At 48.7% G+C, this 19,432-nt stretch overlaps 2 protein-coding genes across 4 annotated transcripts; both read right to left on the reverse strand.

Annotated features, from left to right (window-relative positions):
- Positions 1-1,013: 1,013 nt before the first annotated feature.
- Positions 1,014-14,429, reverse strand: braf (B-Raf proto-oncogene, serine/threonine kinase). 2 transcript variants are annotated; one of them, XM_068755376.1, is made up of 20 exons: positions 14,274-14,429; positions 11,805-11,906; positions 11,424-11,705; positions 10,833-10,936; positions 10,106-10,208; positions 9,859-10,007; positions 9,639-9,758; positions 8,540-8,699; positions 7,415-7,454; positions 5,679-5,798; positions 4,426-4,562; positions 4,232-4,349; positions 4,014-4,098; positions 3,718-3,894; positions 3,538-3,584; positions 3,053-3,171; positions 2,841-2,972; positions 2,429-2,563; positions 1,187-1,340; positions 1,014-1,036 (listed from the first exon to the last, which is right to left on the reverse strand). In XM_068755376.1, the coding sequence occupies exons 1-20, from the start codon at positions 14,427-14,429 to the stop codon at positions 1,014-1,016; spliced, it is 2,463 nt and encodes an 820-aa protein (XP_068611477.1). The 2 variants fall into 2 exon arrangements, with proteins under 2 accessions (XP_068611477.1, XP_068611479.1); XM_068755378.1 differs by lacking the exon at positions 5,679-5,798.
- An 874-nt stretch (positions 14,430-15,303) lies between these two features.
- Positions 15,304-17,534, reverse strand: mrps33 (mitochondrial ribosomal protein S33). Of its 2 annotated transcripts, none has more exons than XM_068755312.1 (3): positions 17,419-17,534; positions 16,732-16,951; positions 15,304-15,616 (listed from the first exon to the last, which is right to left on the reverse strand). In XM_068755312.1, the coding sequence occupies exons 2-3, from the start codon at positions 16,944-16,946 to the stop codon at positions 15,511-15,513; spliced, it is 321 nt and encodes a 106-aa protein (XP_068611413.1). In that variant the 5' UTR covers positions 16,947-16,951; positions 17,419-17,534; the 3' UTR covers positions 15,304-15,510. The 2 variants fall into 2 exon arrangements, with proteins under 2 accessions (XP_068611413.1, XP_068611414.1); XM_068755313.1 differs by having other exon boundaries at positions 16,732-16,948; positions 17,419-17,531.
- Between the last annotated feature and the right edge of the window lie 1,898 nt (positions 17,535-19,432).

Genomic DNA, 19,432 nt, shown 5'->3' on the forward strand with positions numbered 1-19,432 from the left:
CGAATTAAGCATGCACTCCGTTGAAAAGACTTTGAAGCTTCAGCAAGCATTGGACCGGGCTCTCCGACCAATGAGAACCTTCTCCAGGCGTGTAGCCGTGTCCATGGTAACCGCTACGTGGGACTACGGCTCGCCGCTGGCTCCGGAACGGTCCAGAGGAAAGCAACAGAAGGAGGCGTTCCCGCTTCCATCGGAACGATGAAAGACTAAAAGTAACTTTTCCGGTAGACGAATAACTTGTCGTTTAACACGGGTTCAAATTTGTTCGGAAAAACAAACCGACAAAATCCAGTCCAAACTTACCCGATAAAAACAAAAGGGTTGTGCTACAGAAGAAAACGAGGAAAAGCTGCGCAGGCACGGCTAACTAAAATAAAATAAAATAAAAATAAAATAACGCAAAGAAACTGGATGAAAAAGTTAAAATAGATCAAGTCTTTCAAGTCATCTTGCTTCGGGGTTCAACCTTGTAGAGTAACCTCCAGCTCATCTCGGAAAATGGCCTGGCCTTCTCTGTCGCCGCTGGTGGGGACGGGGGACGGGGGGGACGGGGGACGGGGGACGGAGTCCTCTCCTCCAACTGGCCCCATTCTGACCTTGCTCAAAAGTGCAGTCCAGCGTGCCGATTCCAAAAAAGCAGCCTCAACTCGTGGTGCAGCTTCACCTCCGGCTGTCCTCTCAGCTTCCACAGTCGAGTCCATCTCCGGAGTTCGGCTTGTCCTCCGAAATCGCTTTTGGTTTGGACACCTCTGTTTGATTTTGCAGTAATTTTAACAAAAAAAAACAAACAAAAAAAACGAAAAAGTCCACTAATTCAGTTTTCTCTGCCGTTTCGCCTGCTGGACAGCGTCTCGTTGGAAGAACTCCAACGAGGCCGTCTTCGTCAGGTGGGACACGGGAAGGAAAGAGCCCATTCTGGGATGTCTTTTTTCAGTAATGGATGAATCCACCGCGTGGACACGGGGACTTGAGAGAAGCGACGAGAGACACGGACGGGTGGGATCTGCAGCACTTTACTTAAACGCCGAGAACTCGCCTGGAAAGCAACAAAGAAGCAGAGAAAATCAGCGGCGTCGGTCGTAGCGAGCATAAAGGTTAGCTTCAGCGCTCTGGACAGACGTGAACCTACGCCATCAAAGCTGGGGGGGGGGGGGGGGGGGGGGCACACGAGTGTGCTTGAGCTTACCATAGCCACCGGCCTGGATGGGGGTTTTGGGTGAGGCACAGGCATACAAGCTGAAGTCCTCCGTCTGAAAGCCCGCTCGGTTTAGCGAGGGCTCCGAGGCGCTGCGGTGGATTTTGGGTAATGAGCGAGCCAGCAGCTCAATGGACGCCAGGATCTAAGAGAGAAGACAGCGGAGCCAGAGGATCAGCGCGGTCTCTGACGCACAACCAGCCACAGAAAACCATTCCCCGTGTCCAGGGGGGGGGGGTATCACAGGGGGGCCACACACTCCTACGTGTAGCAATCAATTCACCTCAATTCCACGTTTAAACCCGGCGAGGACACGCAAATGCTGCAGAGAAACCAGAAAGTTCTTCAATGCACAGGATTTTAGACACACTCGCTGCGAGGCAACAGCACTACCCACTGCGCCGCCCCAGCGAAAAAGTGTCATGTGAAACACACAGAAGGCTAAAATAAAGACTAAATGTACAAAAATACAGCATTTTAATATCTTTTTTTTTTTGAAGATGAAATGTGTCTCCCGGGAGGAGAAGACAAAAAAACTCTCCAGTCGTCGTCGTCAGATTCAAACGGCGATGATTCTACACGAGAACGAAGGCGGAGTCTAACCGAGCCGGTTCAACGGCACCGAGTTAGGTGCAGATTTCTCCCTTCGTGCGTGTCTTAGGGATGGATCCAAAGAAAGGCTGCAGTAATACTGCTGGAAAAGAAGAGGAAAGTAGAGAGAACAACTGTTGAACTAAAGGTAATAATCACCAAATATAAAAATGGCGTCCGTGTTCGGGATCTCGCTGCAGGACGGGATGGAGAAATCAATGATTTAGACTTTACTATAGAAAACTGGGCTAAAGAGAAGGAATAAAACCCAGGAGGACAGTTACCCAGACACTTTACGGAGGACTCCCCCCTTTCAAAGGCATAGCCCCCCCCCGACACGCAGCCCAAACGGGATGTAAATGATACAGAATTGTGTTAAATTAACTTTATTATGCTTTTCCACCCGTACCATTTACACTTTCATGTGTTTCCTGTTGTTGAGATACACATTAATAGAACTGAAGGCGTGTAAAAAGACATTTATCTGCTGCGTAGGAACGGAGTCGTCTACTTTACTTTATTCTATAATATATAATTTTGGGATAGTAAAAAGTGTATTATGTCTGAGATGCATATTCAGCATACTTTAGTTAAATACTCCGTAGGTGTACTAATACACAGGTCTCCATTGCTTGGTCTCACCTGAGGGAAGAGTGGCCGCTCCTCTCTCTTTTTCTTCAGGCAGTCAGCCATCAGTCTCTTCATGGCCTTCGGACAGTTGCTGCGCACCTTGCTGAGGTCAGGAGACAGGTAACCCCGGCCAACCATGAATATGATCTAGGACGAAAGGACGGACATCAGAATATGGGCTGCAGAGATAACTGCAGGCCGGAGACGTTTAGAGGGGCCGGAGAGACGCTTAGAGGGGCCGGGGAGACGCTCAGAGGAGCCGGGGAGACGCTTAGAGGGGCTTGTGAGGTTTGTGTTCGGGTTTAGATTGACGTCTTTAGACAGTGAATGAGTTTCCATTGTATGAAGTAGGGCGACCTGTACATGCCGTCGGGGGGGGGGGGCTCCGTTCTGAATCAGTGAGGGACTGTTGAGGTCCTTTTACCTGGTCTCTGTTGTTGATGTTGGAATAGGGCAGCGCTCCAGACATGAGCTCGTACAACACAATACCGAAAGCGTAGACGTCCGACTGGAAGCTGTACGGATTCTTGTCCTGTAGCCGGATCACCTCCGGTGCCTGAGAGAGAACAGGTTACTCTAGCTGTGGCCATGGCAACGGAATCAACCGTCTTATCAGTGGCAGGGCACAGCACCGACCATCCACAGTATAGACCCAGACAGCTGTTCGAACTGGTGGGAGCCACTCCAGCGGGACTTGACCGTGGCGAGACCGAAGTCCCCGATCTTCACCGTCAGGTCCTCGTGAAGGAAAATATCTGGGAGACCAAGTCAAGGAAACACTCTGCCTCTCGCAGGATATAGACGTTAAACGAGGTATCAACGTCACCTTTGTCAAAGGTGCGTTCAATAGCGCAAAAAAACAAACAAAAAAAACCACCTAAAAGTTACCTTCTGATACGTCGCAAAAAAAAAAAACCCAACCATCACGACATTTAGATCACGTCAGGTGAACGAATGTTCTGCGTTCCACACGTCGTCCGGGCCGAGCAGCTGTCCTACAAATAAATCCCGAGCCACCGCAGGAAGTGATGTCAGAAGTCTTTGAGGGCGGAGCATCGTTCGTTCGTCCAGTAAAAATGCGCAACGCTCCATCAGGACCAGACCTCGACAAAAAAAGATACTGTTGCTCTTCAGATCTCGGTGAATGATGGATTTGGCATGCAGGTAACTGAGAGAGAGAGAGAGAGAGGAGGGGAGGGGGGGGGGGGGTTCAGACCGACAGACAAAAGGAGAGCTCCGACTGCCCCTGTGTGTGTGTATGTGTGTGTGTGTGTGTGTGTGTGTGCGCGGCGGCCACTCACTCCATGCCCTGGGCGGTCTGCCGGGCGATGTCGATCAGCTTGATCATCTCGAACTTGGTCTCGATGATGTGCAGGTGGTGGTAGAGGCTGGAGCCTTCGCACCACTGGGTCACGATGGCCAGCTGGGGCTTGGTGGTGTAGCCCATGAACAGCAGGATGTTCACGTGGCGGGTTTTCCTGGCGCACAAGCACAAGCCGGACGCAGCTTTTGCGTAACCACGTTCAGGCGCAGCGCGTCACAGAGGAGAGTGTGTGTGCGTGTGCGTGTGCGTGTGTGTGTGTGTGGGAGGCAGTACCTCAGGACCCCCACTTCATTCTTGAAGGCCTGAAGCTGCTGCGGCGTGGGAGCCGTGACGTTCAGCATCTTCACCGCCACGTCACCTGGGAGCAGACGGAGAGCAGACTCTTTATATTCTCGTTATTTCGTCCCGACTTCGCGTCGGTCCAGATCTTTAGGATCCCGCGAATCCTTCCCCCGAAGCGCCGTCGGCGCGAGGACCGAATTGGGTCTCACCGTGCCACTTCCCCTTGAAGACAGTCCCAAAGGACCCGGAGCCTATCCTCTGGCCCAACGTGATCTGGCCCTCGGGGATTTCCCAGTCGTCGCTGGAGTCCCGTCGGCCCAGCGTTTTCTATTCCGCAGGACACCGGGTCAGTACCAGCGGTCAGAAGAGCAGACGTCAGAAAACGTCCGTCACAGCCTCTCACCATCTTGTTGCGGTCCTCGGACGACGACGACGACTTGCGCTCCCTCTGTTGGCACGGCGACTTCTGAGGCGCCTTGACGTTGGTCAGGGACCCAGGTAAAGAAGCCGGGGGCGTGGCCGACAGCCCCGCGGCGGAGCCTGGAAGACGAAAGAGGACGGATGAGGTGGACAACCGGTTTAAAATGTGAGCTAATAAATGAGGATTGGGCAGGTGACAGGGGGTGTGGCAACTGTATCAGGTGCATGTGTGTGTTTGGTCACATGCAAAGACGTGTGGCTCTGTGTGTGGGGGGGGGGGGGGGGGGGGGGCGTGTGTGAATAGCAGTTAATGAATTAGATTTCAAAATGACCAGAATTATCTTAATTTTCATGATTTCAAACTTATTCTCAACCCGGTCTCGCATAGGACGTTGAATTAACGCAGCTGTAAATGTATTTATAATTAATTTTTATCGCGTCCACAATATGCTCAGTTTCAGCCCACGCCTAGTCCCGCCCCCTTGATGCAGACAGAGCGGACTCAGACACACATGGATGAGAACTCGTGTAGGAAAGCAGCAAGCCGACGGATATCCCCGGTCATTTTATGTTTTTCAAGGATATCGATATTCCGCTGAGGAGCAAACGAAGGATTCATATTTCAGTGGAGGCTTTTTTCACTCCATTTTTAGCTTACCGGTATTTGTCCGCCAAAGAAGTGAGGAAATAAGCGCAAAGCGCCAACACTCGCTTCAACTCGACATCAAAACCACAAAAATATACGGACACGGTTCTTGGGTAAAAATTAATTTTCATAGACTACGTTCTTGGTGGCATAAATTACTCCGTTTATTCCAGATTAAACGTACAGAGCCATCATTTTGTGACTGATGGGCTGAAACTATTTCTCACGTGACAATAGGCTACTGAAGAAAATGTTAATGGAACGTATAAAATATATCTTTACACTACACAGAATAACCACACAGAAACGTAAGAACATCCCAACGATCAGCTCGCTAATCAGCTAATTAGTCGAATAAACGCAAATGTTTAATTTCAGAATGTTTAATTTCAGGGACCAAACCAGCATCTTTGTGAAGAGAGGAGTTGTTGTGTTCCCAGGAAGCTGATGGTTGTGTATTACAGTGGCATGGACATGAAAGGGAGACACGGTTTGGGGGGGGGGGGGGGGGGGGGCACACAAGGATGGGGTTGGGGGTGAGGGAAATGGGGGGGGGTGAAGGACACAAGAACACACAAAGGCCTAACTACCTCGGAAAACAGGCTCGGGCTCAAAATCAAACACTATGTCATTGGGGTAGGAGTATAGGAGGGGGCTCGAGGTCCGTGTTCGGTGCTTCCTGAAGCAGCGGGCAGGGTGGGTCAGGGGGGCTGCAGGGCAAAGAGAAACAGACAGACCGTCACTGCTACTCACCCTGCCCCTCTCACCTACACCTTACGCCCACCGCAGCGCTTCCGCCCTACCACGCCTAACTTTGAGCGGGTTAGCTCTGTCCTGATTGGCTGCAGAGGGTCTGCAGGTGTCGTAGTGCTGAATCAACATCAGAACATGCGTCAGAAATGTAAGGGTCAGTGTTGACGGTGCGGAAGCTCACAAAATTATTCTAGAGAGAGACGGAAATACAGCGGAACCTCGGTTCTCGAGCAAAATAACCGAGTTTGAAATGCCGAGGAAGTCCAACGGAATTCGAAAGCTTCCTCTCCGAGACACTTCCATACCTCCGCAGGTGTGTCGTCCGGTCCGACCGCCTTCCCATTCTTCATCCTTCATAACTTCACCTTCGCTAATCTTCGTCACTTCCTGGTCCACAACAGGTTCCTCTACTCCCCTTTGTTCTCTCTCATTTTCCTCATTCATTAATTCCTCTAAATACTTCTTCCATCTTCCTACACACTACTGGCCTCTGTCAACACCTTCATCTCTACTCTTCATCACTCTAACATGCTGAACATCCTTCCCATTCCTTCTCTCCCTCTCCCTCAGACCAAAGTTGCTCACTCAATCTTGATGGTTGGGACAACCTCAGCCGCTAGAATTATTTTGATATTGGAAAGCCCCCTCCACCCCGACGCTTGATGTGTGGAACGGCAGCATAATGACAAGAACAGGGGGGGGACGGGGACGGGACGTTAGAATCGCTTCATGGCCTGCCGCACCTCTCACCAATACATCTTTACACAACAGCCTACGTATAGTCAGTTTGGTTAATGATTTCTGTCCATTCATAGTTTTATTCATGCTGTATTTATTGATTTTTCAAAACCAATCTGTGACTTTGTAATCTGATCTCCCACTGCTAAACTGTACGTCATTGTTTTCTAAATGAAAACTTGAATTACCAAAAAAAAAAAAAAAACAACAAAACATTGAAAACCATTTATGGATTCATAAATCAGTTAAAAAAAAAAATACACAACAACTCTGACTCACTTTTACTTTTCATGGTTGGTGTCTAAGGATAGCAAGAACAATGTAGAACCTTTTGGTGCTGATCCAGATCACCGTGTGGACGGTGCAGATCCAGTTAGGAGGGGAACGAGCTGCTTGGGGGAGGTCTGTGCTCTCCGAGTGCTTTTCTGTTCATCATTGTCATTCTTATGATTATTTGTGTTGTACATAATTATTCGGGGTTCGGGCAAAGAATGGAAAAGGAAAACTATCGAATCTAGCCATTCCGCGTTTACCTGTATCAAAGCATCCTGGAAGACAGAACCTTGAATAAAAAGGTGAACGAGATCAATTTCTTCAATCTGGCTGAAATCATACGTTTAGTTGTAGGCATCTGTTTGGCCCTAAGCAGGGGAGGAGGTGGGTCTAGTGGGCCTCGCGTTAAGTTAACGGAAGATTCCCTGGGTTAGGTACATCGGTCCAGGGCGTAGGGTTAAATATATCTGAACTCCAAACACACACATACAGGTCCAAGACCAAGATCACGCAGACACAGGATGGTGGGAGAAAAACAAAGAAAGCACAGAAGATTCCTTACCGCCATCACACCGTGGTAAACCCTGGTCTCGAATTAGGTCCTGAGAGAGAGAGAGAGAGAGAGACATTGACTCCAAGTAGGGAACGGGAGCGAGCCAGGCAGCATGTTGGAGGAGTAAACACTACAAATCAGAACTAGAAAAGAATCAGAGACTGCAGACCCTCGCCCCCAATAGACTATTCGATCTTGTGAGACAGTTTTGGCATTTGAAATGTAAATGTGAGCAAAATCCTGTTGTGTGTTCCACCTTTTTCACAAAAGTTTATTTATGTGTATGTACATGTGTAATACATACTAGATAATATACCGAACAATTACTGCATAGACAGACAAACAAACCGATAAGAGACAATGGTAAACAGGGCTTCCGGATCAGAGGGGCCAAACCTGCGCTAGCTTGCTGCTCCAGAACGGGATAAGATACAAGTACAACTGTAACATATATGAAACTAGAATGAACTGTGAGTGTGCACACCAAATGTGAAGTCTCTAGCTCCAAGATTGAGGTCAGGATGGACTCCTGAAAAATGCCGATTTTAGAATGAAAATTAGCTCTCAGATCCGGATTGTGATCCGGATCCGGCTGAAATTAGTCATGGTCATAGACCTTTAAGGAGTACTTTTGTGTGATTTCTTTCAGATCCATACCGCCATGCGTTTTGAAGAAATTAAGAAAAATGTCAAAAAGCGCCCTATCTCGCAATGTTAAAGAATCCTTTAAAATTTTCTAGAATCTTGATCCAGATCCGGATCAAAGCCATTCTCGGGGAGGACCGAGCCACGGACAGATAAAGAAGTAGGAGAAACTACGAGACGCATCCTTCAGGTGCGGAAATTCTTTTTTCCCCATGCACAAAGACGGCGCATCGACGGGAGCCAACATGGGTTCAGTGCCCAGCAGTTGAAATGGCACCTCTCCAGCTTACAGGTCCACGCTCCGGCCCGGCCACCCTCCCCTCGGGGCAGGACCCCGCCGCCCTTTTGCCCTTTTATACCCTCATCCTGATCCTGTATTCGGCTCAGATTGATTTGGCATTGGTATAATTAATAACTCCCCGAAACCCTCCGATGGCTGCTTGCGATTATTTAAACGGCGTTAACGCGTGCTAACGAGCGCTCACTCACGTCGATGTTGACAGGCTCGATGGTATTGATGTGAACATTGGGAGCAGAGGACGAACGGTCCCTCTGGCCGAACTGGTTGCGGTGCTCCTCCTCACCGGAGCGGAAACTGGGCGGGATGGGGATGGACTTGGACGGGGACAGAGGGTTGTGGCACATGGACCTGGAGAAACGAGATCAGCCGATTTAGAATGTGTTCATTTATATTTACAAGAGCTGGGAGAGCCCGAAAACGACAACATGTCTGCCGCATAAACTTCATTTTAAAGTACGAGACATTTCTAATTGTAGATCGAGTCGTTCGTACAGCTGATCCTGGCCCCGTCCCCCGATGAACAGCCGCCGACTCCCACATCTGCTGCCGTTAGAAGTTAGCAGGAAGTAAACCGGATTCTTCTCGTAGGCCAGTCAAGGAAACCTTGAGACATTCGCAACGACCTCTCTAATATACATGTTACTGCACACTGCAGTACAAACACGCCTGTATACGACAAATACACATCTGGGGCCCAGATGTTCGAAGGTAATCCGATTGGATCGGATCAAATCTTGAGAATGGGTCGTTCAAAAGGGAAAGGAGGATTCTGAAATCAGATTGGCTCATGTAATCCAGTCCTAGTTTGAATCTGGATCAAAGCTTCAGTTTGCGTTGTTCTAAACGTTTCGGTAGGACCTGGATAACTGATGCAAAAACAACAACAGGATTATCCTGATCCCAACAGGGGGTCGGATTTCAAAACTTTCAAATTGGTCAAATAATCAATTTGTGTCATTTTGTGTACACACTTTTATTTTGCACTCGATTTCTTCGACTGTTACAGTGTTGAAGTTTATAACGTAGACGTCGGCTACCAGTATAGTAAAAGTAAAAATAAAATAGAAATGATCTTGTCCCCATGAAATAAAAAAAACAATCAGAGATGAACCTGTCAAAAAACATTTCTAGCATCTGCCTCCCTCACTGCACGCCCAGTCAGCCCCCTCACCGAAGAGTCCAAATAATAATGGTGCCTCCGAATTACCCCTCAAAAAAACTACAGAGCAGACGCAAGCCAGGGCAACGCCTCAGACCAAACGGCAGAGAACCATCCCTCCTGCTCACCCGGCCGAGTCCGATGGGGGCAGCGACGGAGCGGTCTCAGACACCGGGGTGGTTCCCTCCGAGGACGCCTCCTCCTGGGTGAACGGGTGATGCTCAAAGAACTTGGACACGAGCAGCAGGCTGCGAAACACGGCATCGAGATTACCGATTGGGGATAGAAAGCAGCCTCTTTCGCCCAACATGGTAACCCTGGCAACCCCCCCCTGTCTGTCTGACTTACTCGAGCTGGTCATAGTTGACACACATGAGGGGAACCTCCGTGCTGCAGCGCTGATGGAACTTGTAGCCGCAGGTCTGACAGCGGAAGCCCTGGAATAGCAGCTTTCTGCAGAAGTCACAGAAGGCCAGTGTGAAGAAGGTCTTCCTCACCTGTCAAACACACACACACACACACACACACGCGGCAGGATGAGCGTTGAACGTGCAGCGTCTCCCATTTGACGCTTGTTTTTTGGCACGCCACTTACAAAGTTGTGCGTGGTGAGCGGCACATTCTCCAACACCTCCACGTGTAGCTCCTCCCCCGTCAGCCAGGAGATGTCGGTATCCCAGCCAATCGGCTTCTTCTCACTGAAACGCGAATTGGACAGTCAGGCCGTCTGTCGACGCCTCGCGCGTTCGGCCGTTTAAGCAGGCCGGTTTCTGTGCGGGTTCGCGGCGCAAGACGCCATCAGACCCGTTGATTGATGACGCGGCTTCATAAAAACCTCCGGCTCCTCGCTTCCTGATGTTTCGATGCATTTCCTCCGATAGCCTCAAGCGAGTTTTCTCCGACCGCCGGAACAGTGCATTTGTTAGGGGTGTCAAATTATCGCCTTAATTGCGATTAATTACTTTGTCACTGAATTTACATGAAAATCTCAAATTGAGGGCTTTTAGTGGGGATAAAAAAAAAGAGATTAATTAACTGCTCAAATGTCTTGACAGCACTAATATTTGTGAAATTGTGTTGATTATGGCTGAATTAAGTTCGGTGTAACCCGACATTGATGGTATAAAATATATTGCATGTGAACAAACAAAAAGTAATTTGGGGAAACAAAAAAAATCTTATTATGTCTTTCACTTGTCGGATTTTAGGCAGGAAATTATAGGAAATCAGGTCCGACATGCACATCAAATGAATGGCTTTACGTGAGCATAATATTTATAATAATTTCCTGATGAATCTGCATTTGGTCCCATTCGGCTTACCCGTCCTGTATCCTGTACACTGCGCAGCACTCTGGAATGAGGCCTCGCATCATCAGAGCCTTCTTCAGGGAGTCTCTCACGGTCATCCCGCAGCGGGCTGGGACCTGATGGCAACACAACACTCACTGAACGGAGCGGCGCGGCGCGGCGCGGGCCGAATGAAACTCGCACGCAGTTTGAACGAGGACAGCGGCATCTTCAAAGAACGCACCCCCCCTACTATTCGTCTACTGCCTACATTTTACCACCGAAGTGGCCAAACTTATTTGCAGGGACGCAGGATGCGACCGTGTTCATTGCATAAGCGAGAAAATGCCAACCAAATATTAAGTAAGTAAGTAGTAGCACACTTTAGACTCTCTTTCCGGGTCATTGCAATTATTAACGACATTGAATGAAATGACACGTTTCAGTTGCACCGAACAGCGACACTCTATACTAAAGAGGTTCGGAACTGGAGAATGCACATCAGGAGCAAGAAATCACATTTTGACACCTCAAACGCCATACAGTTCATCTCAACCTTTAAAATCATGTCCAACATTATCCTAAAAAACAACAACAACAAAAAAAAAAAAAGGCCAGACCTACCACTGTCCTCTGCTTGTTGGGCAGGAAGACCCGGACAATGGGCTTCTGAGGGGAGCGAGGGTTGGCTCGGCCGGCATCGCCGGGGGTCTGCAGGACTGCCAGGCTGTTGGGGGCCGAGGGGAACGCCTGGGCTCCGATCCTGCAGCCTCCCATCTTGACCTCCATCAGCGCCGGCGTGGGAGCGTGAGAGCAAGCGAAGTCCGTCCCGTTGCCCGTGGCCTCGAGGAGCTGCTGCTCCCTCTGCTGGAGCGCGTCCAGTTTGCTGGTGTACTCCTCGTAGGCCTGCGACAGACGGCGCACCACGTCGCACGGACCCCACAGCAGCAAGGCCGGAAATAATAGTCGCTACGTTTGGTTCCACGCAACTTCTGCTCACCTTACCTCTACGTATATGGAGGGGGGGTTATGCTCTCCCCCAAACTTGTCCAGAAGCGCCTCTAAATGTTCTTGCGTCAGCTTTATCATCTGTTTGATATTCCAGATCTGTGGGGGGGGGGGGGGGGGCACACACACACCGAAGCACAGTCAGAACACTCCACCGGACTCGGCCTCTGTAGCACCGGTGATGTGGTGAGACGTAATAGAGCAGGGTCAGCCGTGGGTACCGTCTCCAGATGTTTGCTGCAGAGGGAATGTTGGACGTCTGTCAAAGTGTCCTTCGACACGTATCAATAATCAAAAGGCAACGGAAACTGGGTTCGCCATTCCTGCATTGATCCGGGCTCGGGACCAGCTCGAGGAAGACGCCGCCAGTGCTTCCTGTGCGGCGGCGCGTCTGACCTGAACTCCATGACTGAATTCACCATTTGAAGCAATAGCAGGTAGCATTAGCACATCCGGAGAAGCTTTAGATCGCCTTGGCGGAGTGACAGCTACTGTCGGTAACGTTAGCATGTCTGCTAACATCAGCACATCTGCAGTTAATGTTAGAATATTTGCATGTGTTTACATTTACAGCTAATGTTAAGCATCTCTGCAGCAAAGCTTCTCTGCAGCACACGCAGCAAACCTTAGCATGTCTGCAGCAAACCTTAGCATGTCTGCAGCAAAGCTTAGCATCCCTGCAGCAAACCTTAGCATCTCTGCAGCAAACCTTAGCATCTCTGCAGCAAACCTTAGCATGTCTGCAGCAAACCTTAGCATCTCTGCAGCAAACCTTAGCATGTCTGCAGCAAACCTTAGCATCTCTGCAGCAAACCTTAGCATGTCTGCAGCAAACATCAGCATGTCTGCAGCAAAGCTTAGCGTGTCTGCAGCAAACATTAGCTTGTCTGCAGCAAACCTTAGCATCTCTGCAGCAAACCTTAGCGTGTCTGCAGCAAAGCTTAGCTTGTCTGCAGCACATGCAGCTAAGAGTAGTCTGTTTGAAGGTGCAGTGAATAAGCTTAGCGTGGCTGCAGGTGCTGCAGCTTACCTGAACACGTTTTCTGCCCTAAATCATGCTATAATAACATGGAAATAAACACAGCACTAAAGTCTTTCTACCTCACACTCTCTCCCCAACACGGAACACGTTCCCCCCATTTTCTGTTCCATCACACACAAATTTAAACGCGCGAGAATAAGATGCGAGCGACGGTGCGAAGGCCTTTCTTGTTGCACACCTTCAAAAATCACAAATCACACGTCAGTTCCACGACAAGCCGACGTTGAGTCCAGATAAGCAAAATGCATGAATGTGATCTATAGATATGATTATTACTGATCATGTTCATGTCGGCAAGCTGCTGGTTACAGTTTACTGAAACTCCTCTCCTGATTTCACCTTCATTTCTTTCTGAAAGCAAACGTGCAACAACAGTGGGAATTATAAACGACCCGACTGAGCAGGTGAACCAGACACGGGGTCGATCCCCAAACCTGTGATTTCAAAATCCAGCTGTCAGGGAAGCAGATTGGAGTATTTTCTGGTGTATCCAGAGTACTGCTGTGATGGTGAAGGTCCACATGGAGGCCTCCAAGCTGGAGATCGAAGGTGCGTGTGTGCGTGTAGGGAGGGGGGGGGGGGGGGGGTGTAATTCTAGAGCCCGTAATGCAAGTTAAACTACGTTTCTGTTGTATAAAAAATTATAATAATAAAAATCACAAGCACGACTTCAGCCCCCCCCCCTAAAGACGCGTCGTACTAAAGCCCACGCGTCTTTGTCGCGGCGGCAGTCTGGTGCGTGCGCCCTGCCGCCGCACCGCCGCACCAGGCTGCCGCTGCCGCACCGCACCGGGCTGCCGCCGCACCGCACCGCACCGGGCTGCCGCCGCCGCACCGCACCAGGCTGCCGCTGCCGCACCGCACCAGACTGCCGCCGCCGCACCGCCGCACCGCCGCACCGCACCGGGCTGCCGCCGCCGCACCGCTGCACCGCCGCACCGCCGCACCAGGCTGCCGCTGCCGCACCGCACCGGGCTGCCGCCGCCGCACCGGGCTGCCGCCGCACCGCACCAGGCTGCCGCCGCACCTGGCTGCCGCTGCCGCACCTGGCTGCCGCTGCCGCACCGCACCGGGCTGCCGCCGCCGCACCGCACCGGGCTGCCGCCGCCGCACCGCACCAGGCTGCCGCCGCACCACGCTGCCGCTGCCGCACCGCACCAGCGGCTTGTAGCACGAAGCGAGGAGCGGATGCTGCAGCAGGCCCGAAGCAGACTCGCATCCTTCATCCCGCTCACTTCCGACTGCCGCAGTTCCCAGTCTGTGGCAGCCCCCCCTCCTCGTAGCGTTCGACCCCCCCCATCGGCCGCATTCGGCACAATCCGCGTCGGTCCGGCGTTTGTGAACATTTACATCCCGTTACCTCCGTTCCCAGCCCGAGTCCCCTGGCCAGCCTCGACCCGCCGCCCCGCCGCCGGAGCGCTTACCTCCTCGCCCTGCGGCCCTCCGGGGATCCCCGGCGTGCAGGAGGAGTCCAGACCGGCCCCCAATTCCTCCAGGCCCCTCTCCGCGCCTGACTCCCGATCTGCGGCGTCTCCGTTAAAGACGGGCGGTGGAGACTCGGCGCTTCTCAACGCCGCCATTTTAAACTGCGAGAGAGAGTGGAAAATAGAGGGAGACGAAGTGCGTCACTCCCGCCAGCAGAGGGAGCCAGAGAGGGGGCGGGGCAGGACTACTATATTATTTGGAGTATTTGTCGTGTATGATGTGAAATATAAACATTAATCGTTAATTAAAGTTGCTCCAGAGACTCTGAAGACTCTGACTCCATGGATCTGGAGTTTAAAGGTCGTTCTCTTCTCTTAGCCACTTCCTCTCTCTACCATTGATGCATCCCTCGGAGAGTCTCTGCTGCAGGATGCCTCCTCTTCTTCCTCTTCACTCTCCGTCTCTTGTTGCTTAAGTCCTAGACGGCCAACGAGCAAATCTTTTCATCCAGGATCATGGATTTGACCCTCACCAATCATTGCTCCCACGGGATCCAAGGATGCAGGACTTTGGGTCAAGCCCTCTATCCGATGTAAGTTTTTATTTTTATTAGGGGCATCTATTTCAGTTATCAGGAAATAGTCAGTGTCATTACTCTTGTTGTAGGATATGAATCTAGATTTTCCCTGCAGCAACATATACATGTCCCTTTTAAAGATGAATAAATCTAATATCTCTCGCACACATAGTACCAAACTATAATTATTAGAACTCTTGATGATACATCTGTCATTTCACCAACAACAATCAACCGATTCCATCAGTAGAGATTTAAGGTTTGAGCTCTCCGAGTGCTTTTCTAGTTACCACTATTTGTATTGTATATAATTATTAGGGGTTTGAGCAAAAAACGGAAAAGGAAAACTAGCAAATCAAGTCATTTAGAGTGCTTTTCTAGTTAAAATTAATAAAGTGGCCGGTGAGTGTGTATAATAATAATAATAATTTATGCTTCACAAATTCCGAACATCTTCGAAATATGCTTTTATGAGTGAAACAAGATGCATTCGCTTGTAAAAAATCAAAAACAAAGTGTGTGTTAAATATTTAGTTAGTAGGATGTCGTCTCCATAATGGCTTCTTATCTCTCACACACACACACACGCACACACACACACACTCCAACACTTTGCCTCCATGAAACGTAAAGAAACATTGTCCGCTGGAAGTGTCCTTTTACTTCTTCTTGCTGGCTCTCTTCCCTTCTCCTTTCTTCGGTTTCCCTTTCCCTCTCAGCTTCTTCAGACGCCGCATCTCCTCCTTGAAGTCTTCGTGCTCGTCCCTGCAGAGGAAGAGACGTTTGTTAAAACCTTCGCCGAGCCTGCCGAGGGTGAAACTAAAGCATCCTTTTCACTCGTTCATCCCACAAAGCCGTCAAGTTTCAGCCCGATCAATGCTTCCTGCGTCGCAGCACGCTGAAAGCCTTCCAGCAGTGAAAGGTTTCCACCCGATCGTGGTGATCGAATCCTTTAGTCCAGGGGTCCCCAACCACCGGGCAGCGGCCCGGTACCGGTCCGTGAGGCATTTGTTACCGGGCCGCACAGGAAGAATAATTAACGTATACAATTTCCGTTGTATCGATTATTAGCGTCTAAAAGGCGTTTTATTTTGAAAAACGACCGGATTTTCACCAACATAACAATCGCCTGTGAATCTTCACGCTTTACGTGAAACGTTACTAAAAACAGACGTAAACTAGTGAAAATTAGATTAAAAAACAAACGTCTTTGGAGAGCTTCTTTGCTAATGGGAAAATCCAACTGAGGAGGAAGAAGAAAATAAAACTTCTTTTAACAGACAAACCAGGATTCAGACTGAAAACTCGGGTTTATCTACAGCTGCCTTGCTTCGTTAACGAGGCAACGAAGGGTTCAAAACTGCTTCGGCACAGAGAGACCAAGAACGCTGGATTACAAGACAAGAATGTGGAATTTATGAAACAAAAAAACGTGAACATGAAGGACAGAAGCGATTATTGAGAGCACAACTAATGGTGAGTAGATATTAGTGTAATACTCGTTTAATAGTTATTGCAAGTGCATAATGCAAAGTTTATTGGTAAAATCATATTCCTCTTTTTTAACTTATTATTATTTATTCAAAATGTTGAGCATAATACAGATTATTTTATCCAAATGAACACACAGATGAAACTATATAGCACATAACCTTTTCAGAGAATCACTCAACCGCAGTTTTATTTATGCAATAAAATGTTTCCCCGTTTCCACCGGTCATAATTAAACGCGTCGTCGGTCCAGTCTGAGATCCGGGTCCTTCCCCACATCGCCGCTGCTTCCCGTATGACCCAGAGGAGCCACCGTAGTCTCGACCCCCGACACGCAGCCGGTGGTCGCTGTGCAGGGGGCGGGGCTATTGCGTCCGAAGATGCATTACCTGAACAGTCCCATGAGCCTCAGCTTCTGGGTCATGGCAGAGTAGACGTTGTGCTGCGGGTACCAGTCGTACACCTCCTTCCTCTTGGCCAGGGGGGGCTCCTGGAACATCCTGACCACCTTCATAGATCTGGAGTCTGTGGGACGCACCATCTCGCCGAAGATCTGAGCACTCAGTCTGGCCATGCGCATCGCGTAGACGGACGGGCCGGCCATCGCTGCTGGACGGGGGGAGACAAGCGGGGCAGATTACAACCGGGGTTTTACGACATACCGGAAAGCGAGCTGGTGGATCGAGTGCGCGACAGTTTCCGCGTGACGACACCCAGAACTATTAATCAACAGGTTTGAACTGAACGGAATAAACCAGCTATCTGGAGACATGTCCCTTCTGTCCGCCGGGGACGGGGACATAAGGGACAACACTGGAAACCTTCGCGCGTCGGCTTCCGGGAGCGTGTCCTTCCCGACATGCTAACACGCGTGACGTCGCTAGCATGTTACCGTGACGACCGGTGGCTTCTCGCACATGCTAGCACGAATGAAGCTAATACATGCTGCTAATTCGATCATTAATCGCTTTCAACCGGATGTATCTGTAAAGCTAATGACGTGTGACCCTCGCGCGCCTTCTTCGTCATAAACAAAGTTACAATCACACGACAACAACAAAGTCGTGTCGTCATACCTAAGCCTGCAGCGTGTGAGGAAGGATTGGTAAGACAAACGTCATAAAAACGCGACGAAGGCGACTTCAGTCCGGTCGAACAGCGGCTAAAGCTAAACTGGGGTTCACCTTCCCATGACGTCACGCCATCTCTAGACCTACTGCGCATGACACAGTTTCTAGGGAGCTGATTGGTTCGCATAACACAATTTCTATGGCGCTGATTGGTTCTTCTTCTTCTTCCTCTTCGACAATGTACGTAGTCCTTTTTGTCTTTTTAATTGAACAAATAAAAATACAGATTTTCAGTGAGGATAAAATATATAGAAACTAAATTTACAGATACTATGGGGATATCTAAGCATAAGTACAAACAAATACAATACTTTCATTCAAATACTGTACACTACAAAACAAAATTAGGCATTTTATAAGTTGCATACAGGAGCAACATTTAACCTAAAACAATAAATAACGAGCAAATGTCTGACTTAATTCTATAGCGGTTTTGTTTTTCTCCAATTTTTCAAGGCGCAATGCAAATATTTTAAATTCGTTGATGAATCCAGAAAAGGAGGGCTTACTATTTCTCTGTTTTGCACAGTGAATATGAAATTTACCCAGTGACAATATTACGTTTATCATATCTGAAACAGATGAGGATAAATTATCCATATAAAAAATAATATTCTAAACATGGAACACCCTTAATTCTTAGTGACGTCCAATTTTTTTTATGTCTGACCAAAAATATTGTGATGCAGTGCATGAGTAAAATAAATGTTCAAAGGTTTCATCACTCAGAAGGAGCATCGATCCACCTCAAACTTGAATTCACAGCTTGAATGAATGGGGAGTAGCTCACAAACAAACTGGTCAGACAGAAATTACAACTATTTATTGGGCATTTGAATGATTTAATATATTTTTCTGTTTGTGATCTTATTGTGTTTTGTATCTGTGTCCTATTGTGTATTTTTGGATTGTATTCCTCAGCTACCAGAAAACTTGACCTTGAAACAGTACACTTTAAATTCTGAACATCCCAATGTGATCTGTCAGGAACGCTGCTGGATCTTCCTCTTCCTCTTCATCCACATCCTCCTGCTCAGGCTTCAGCCAGCCAATCAGCTGCGAGTCTGCTCATTCTACCGTACCCTGCTCAATGTTTCTGATTGACCTGAATATTTATACCACCAAGTTTGCACTTTGTTTCTGCCAGATCAACGTTTGAGCTCCTGTCTGCCACCTTTGTGTGTTTTTTCCTTTAGGAATTTCGATCTGTCCATGTTTCCTGCCTGAGCCTTATCACTCTGTACTTTTAGCTAAATCTGATAATTTGGTATTGAACTCTGGAACGAACAGAATTTTCCTGATTTTGGATTAAACCCTCTGTTTTGCCTGAATCCTGCCTCATGGCCTGTGATTCTGCGCGTGGGTCTTCCGGTTGCTTGACAGTAATCGGCAACGGGACACTGCTCATTGCTCTCTTTGTTTATCCTCAGACAGGGAGGTTGTTAGAAATAGAGGTCATTCCCAAATAGCGGAAATACTTCCCAAGCACTGTCAGAACAAACAAACCGCCAAAAACCTCTCTTCCGAGAGCACCTGCTCTCCTAACAGTGCTCATCTTCCTCCTCTTCCTTTTACTTATATCCCATTGATATCCCTCTCTTGACTCCCCTCTTGATCCTGTCTCTGTCTCTGCACTTGTACCTGTAATTTATAGGACTGTATGTCTTTATTTTCATAGGTCTCAAACGCATTGTAGCCTGATTGTGTCTCTCACTTCAGTTAAAAGCTTCTGCTGATGTGTTCATAAGAAACTAATAAATAGATTAAAAAAAAAAAAAAAAAAGCTTCTGCTGAAAGAACTAAATGTAAATATAAAAGTTATGAAATATTGAAGTGCTGACTAGTTAAATTGTTATTTTAAAGGTTGTGTTTGAGCAGTCACAATCAGAGTGTTTTCGTAAGCCCTAAAATGATGAATCGGTATCCTGATACGTTGAATGAAAGGTTTATTGGTCTTACA

The sequence above is a fragment of the Brachionichthys hirsutus genome, chromosome 22, assembly GCF_040956055.1.
Source record: "Brachionichthys hirsutus isolate HB-005 chromosome 22, CSIRO-AGI_Bhir_v1, whole genome shotgun sequence".
NCBI lineage: Eukaryota > Metazoa > Chordata > Actinopteri > Lophiiformes > Brachionichthyidae > Brachionichthys > Brachionichthys hirsutus.

Bases quoted from the DNA above. Each gene is read 5' to 3' on its own strand.
- mrps33 (XM_068755312.1), bottom strand. From the start codon at position 16,946: ATGGCCGGCCCGTCCGTCTACGCGATGCGCATGGCCAGACTGAGTGCT. The intron at 15,617-16,731 runs GTAATGCATCTT...CTTCCTCTGCAG, and splicing joins AGGCTCATGGGACTGTTCAG to GGACGAGCACGAAGACTTCA.
- braf (XM_068755376.1), bottom strand. From the start codon at position 14,429: ATGGCGGCGTTGAGAAGCGCCGAGTCTCCACCGCCCGTCTTTAACGGA. The intron at 11,907-14,273 runs GTAAGCGCTCCG...CCCCCCCCACAG, and splicing joins GAGGGCCGCAGGGCGAGGAG to ATCTGGAATATCAAACAGAT. The intron at 3,895-4,013 runs GTACTGCCTCCC...CTTGTGCGCCAG, and splicing joins AATGAAGTGGGGGTCCTGAG to GAAAACCCGCCACGTGAACA.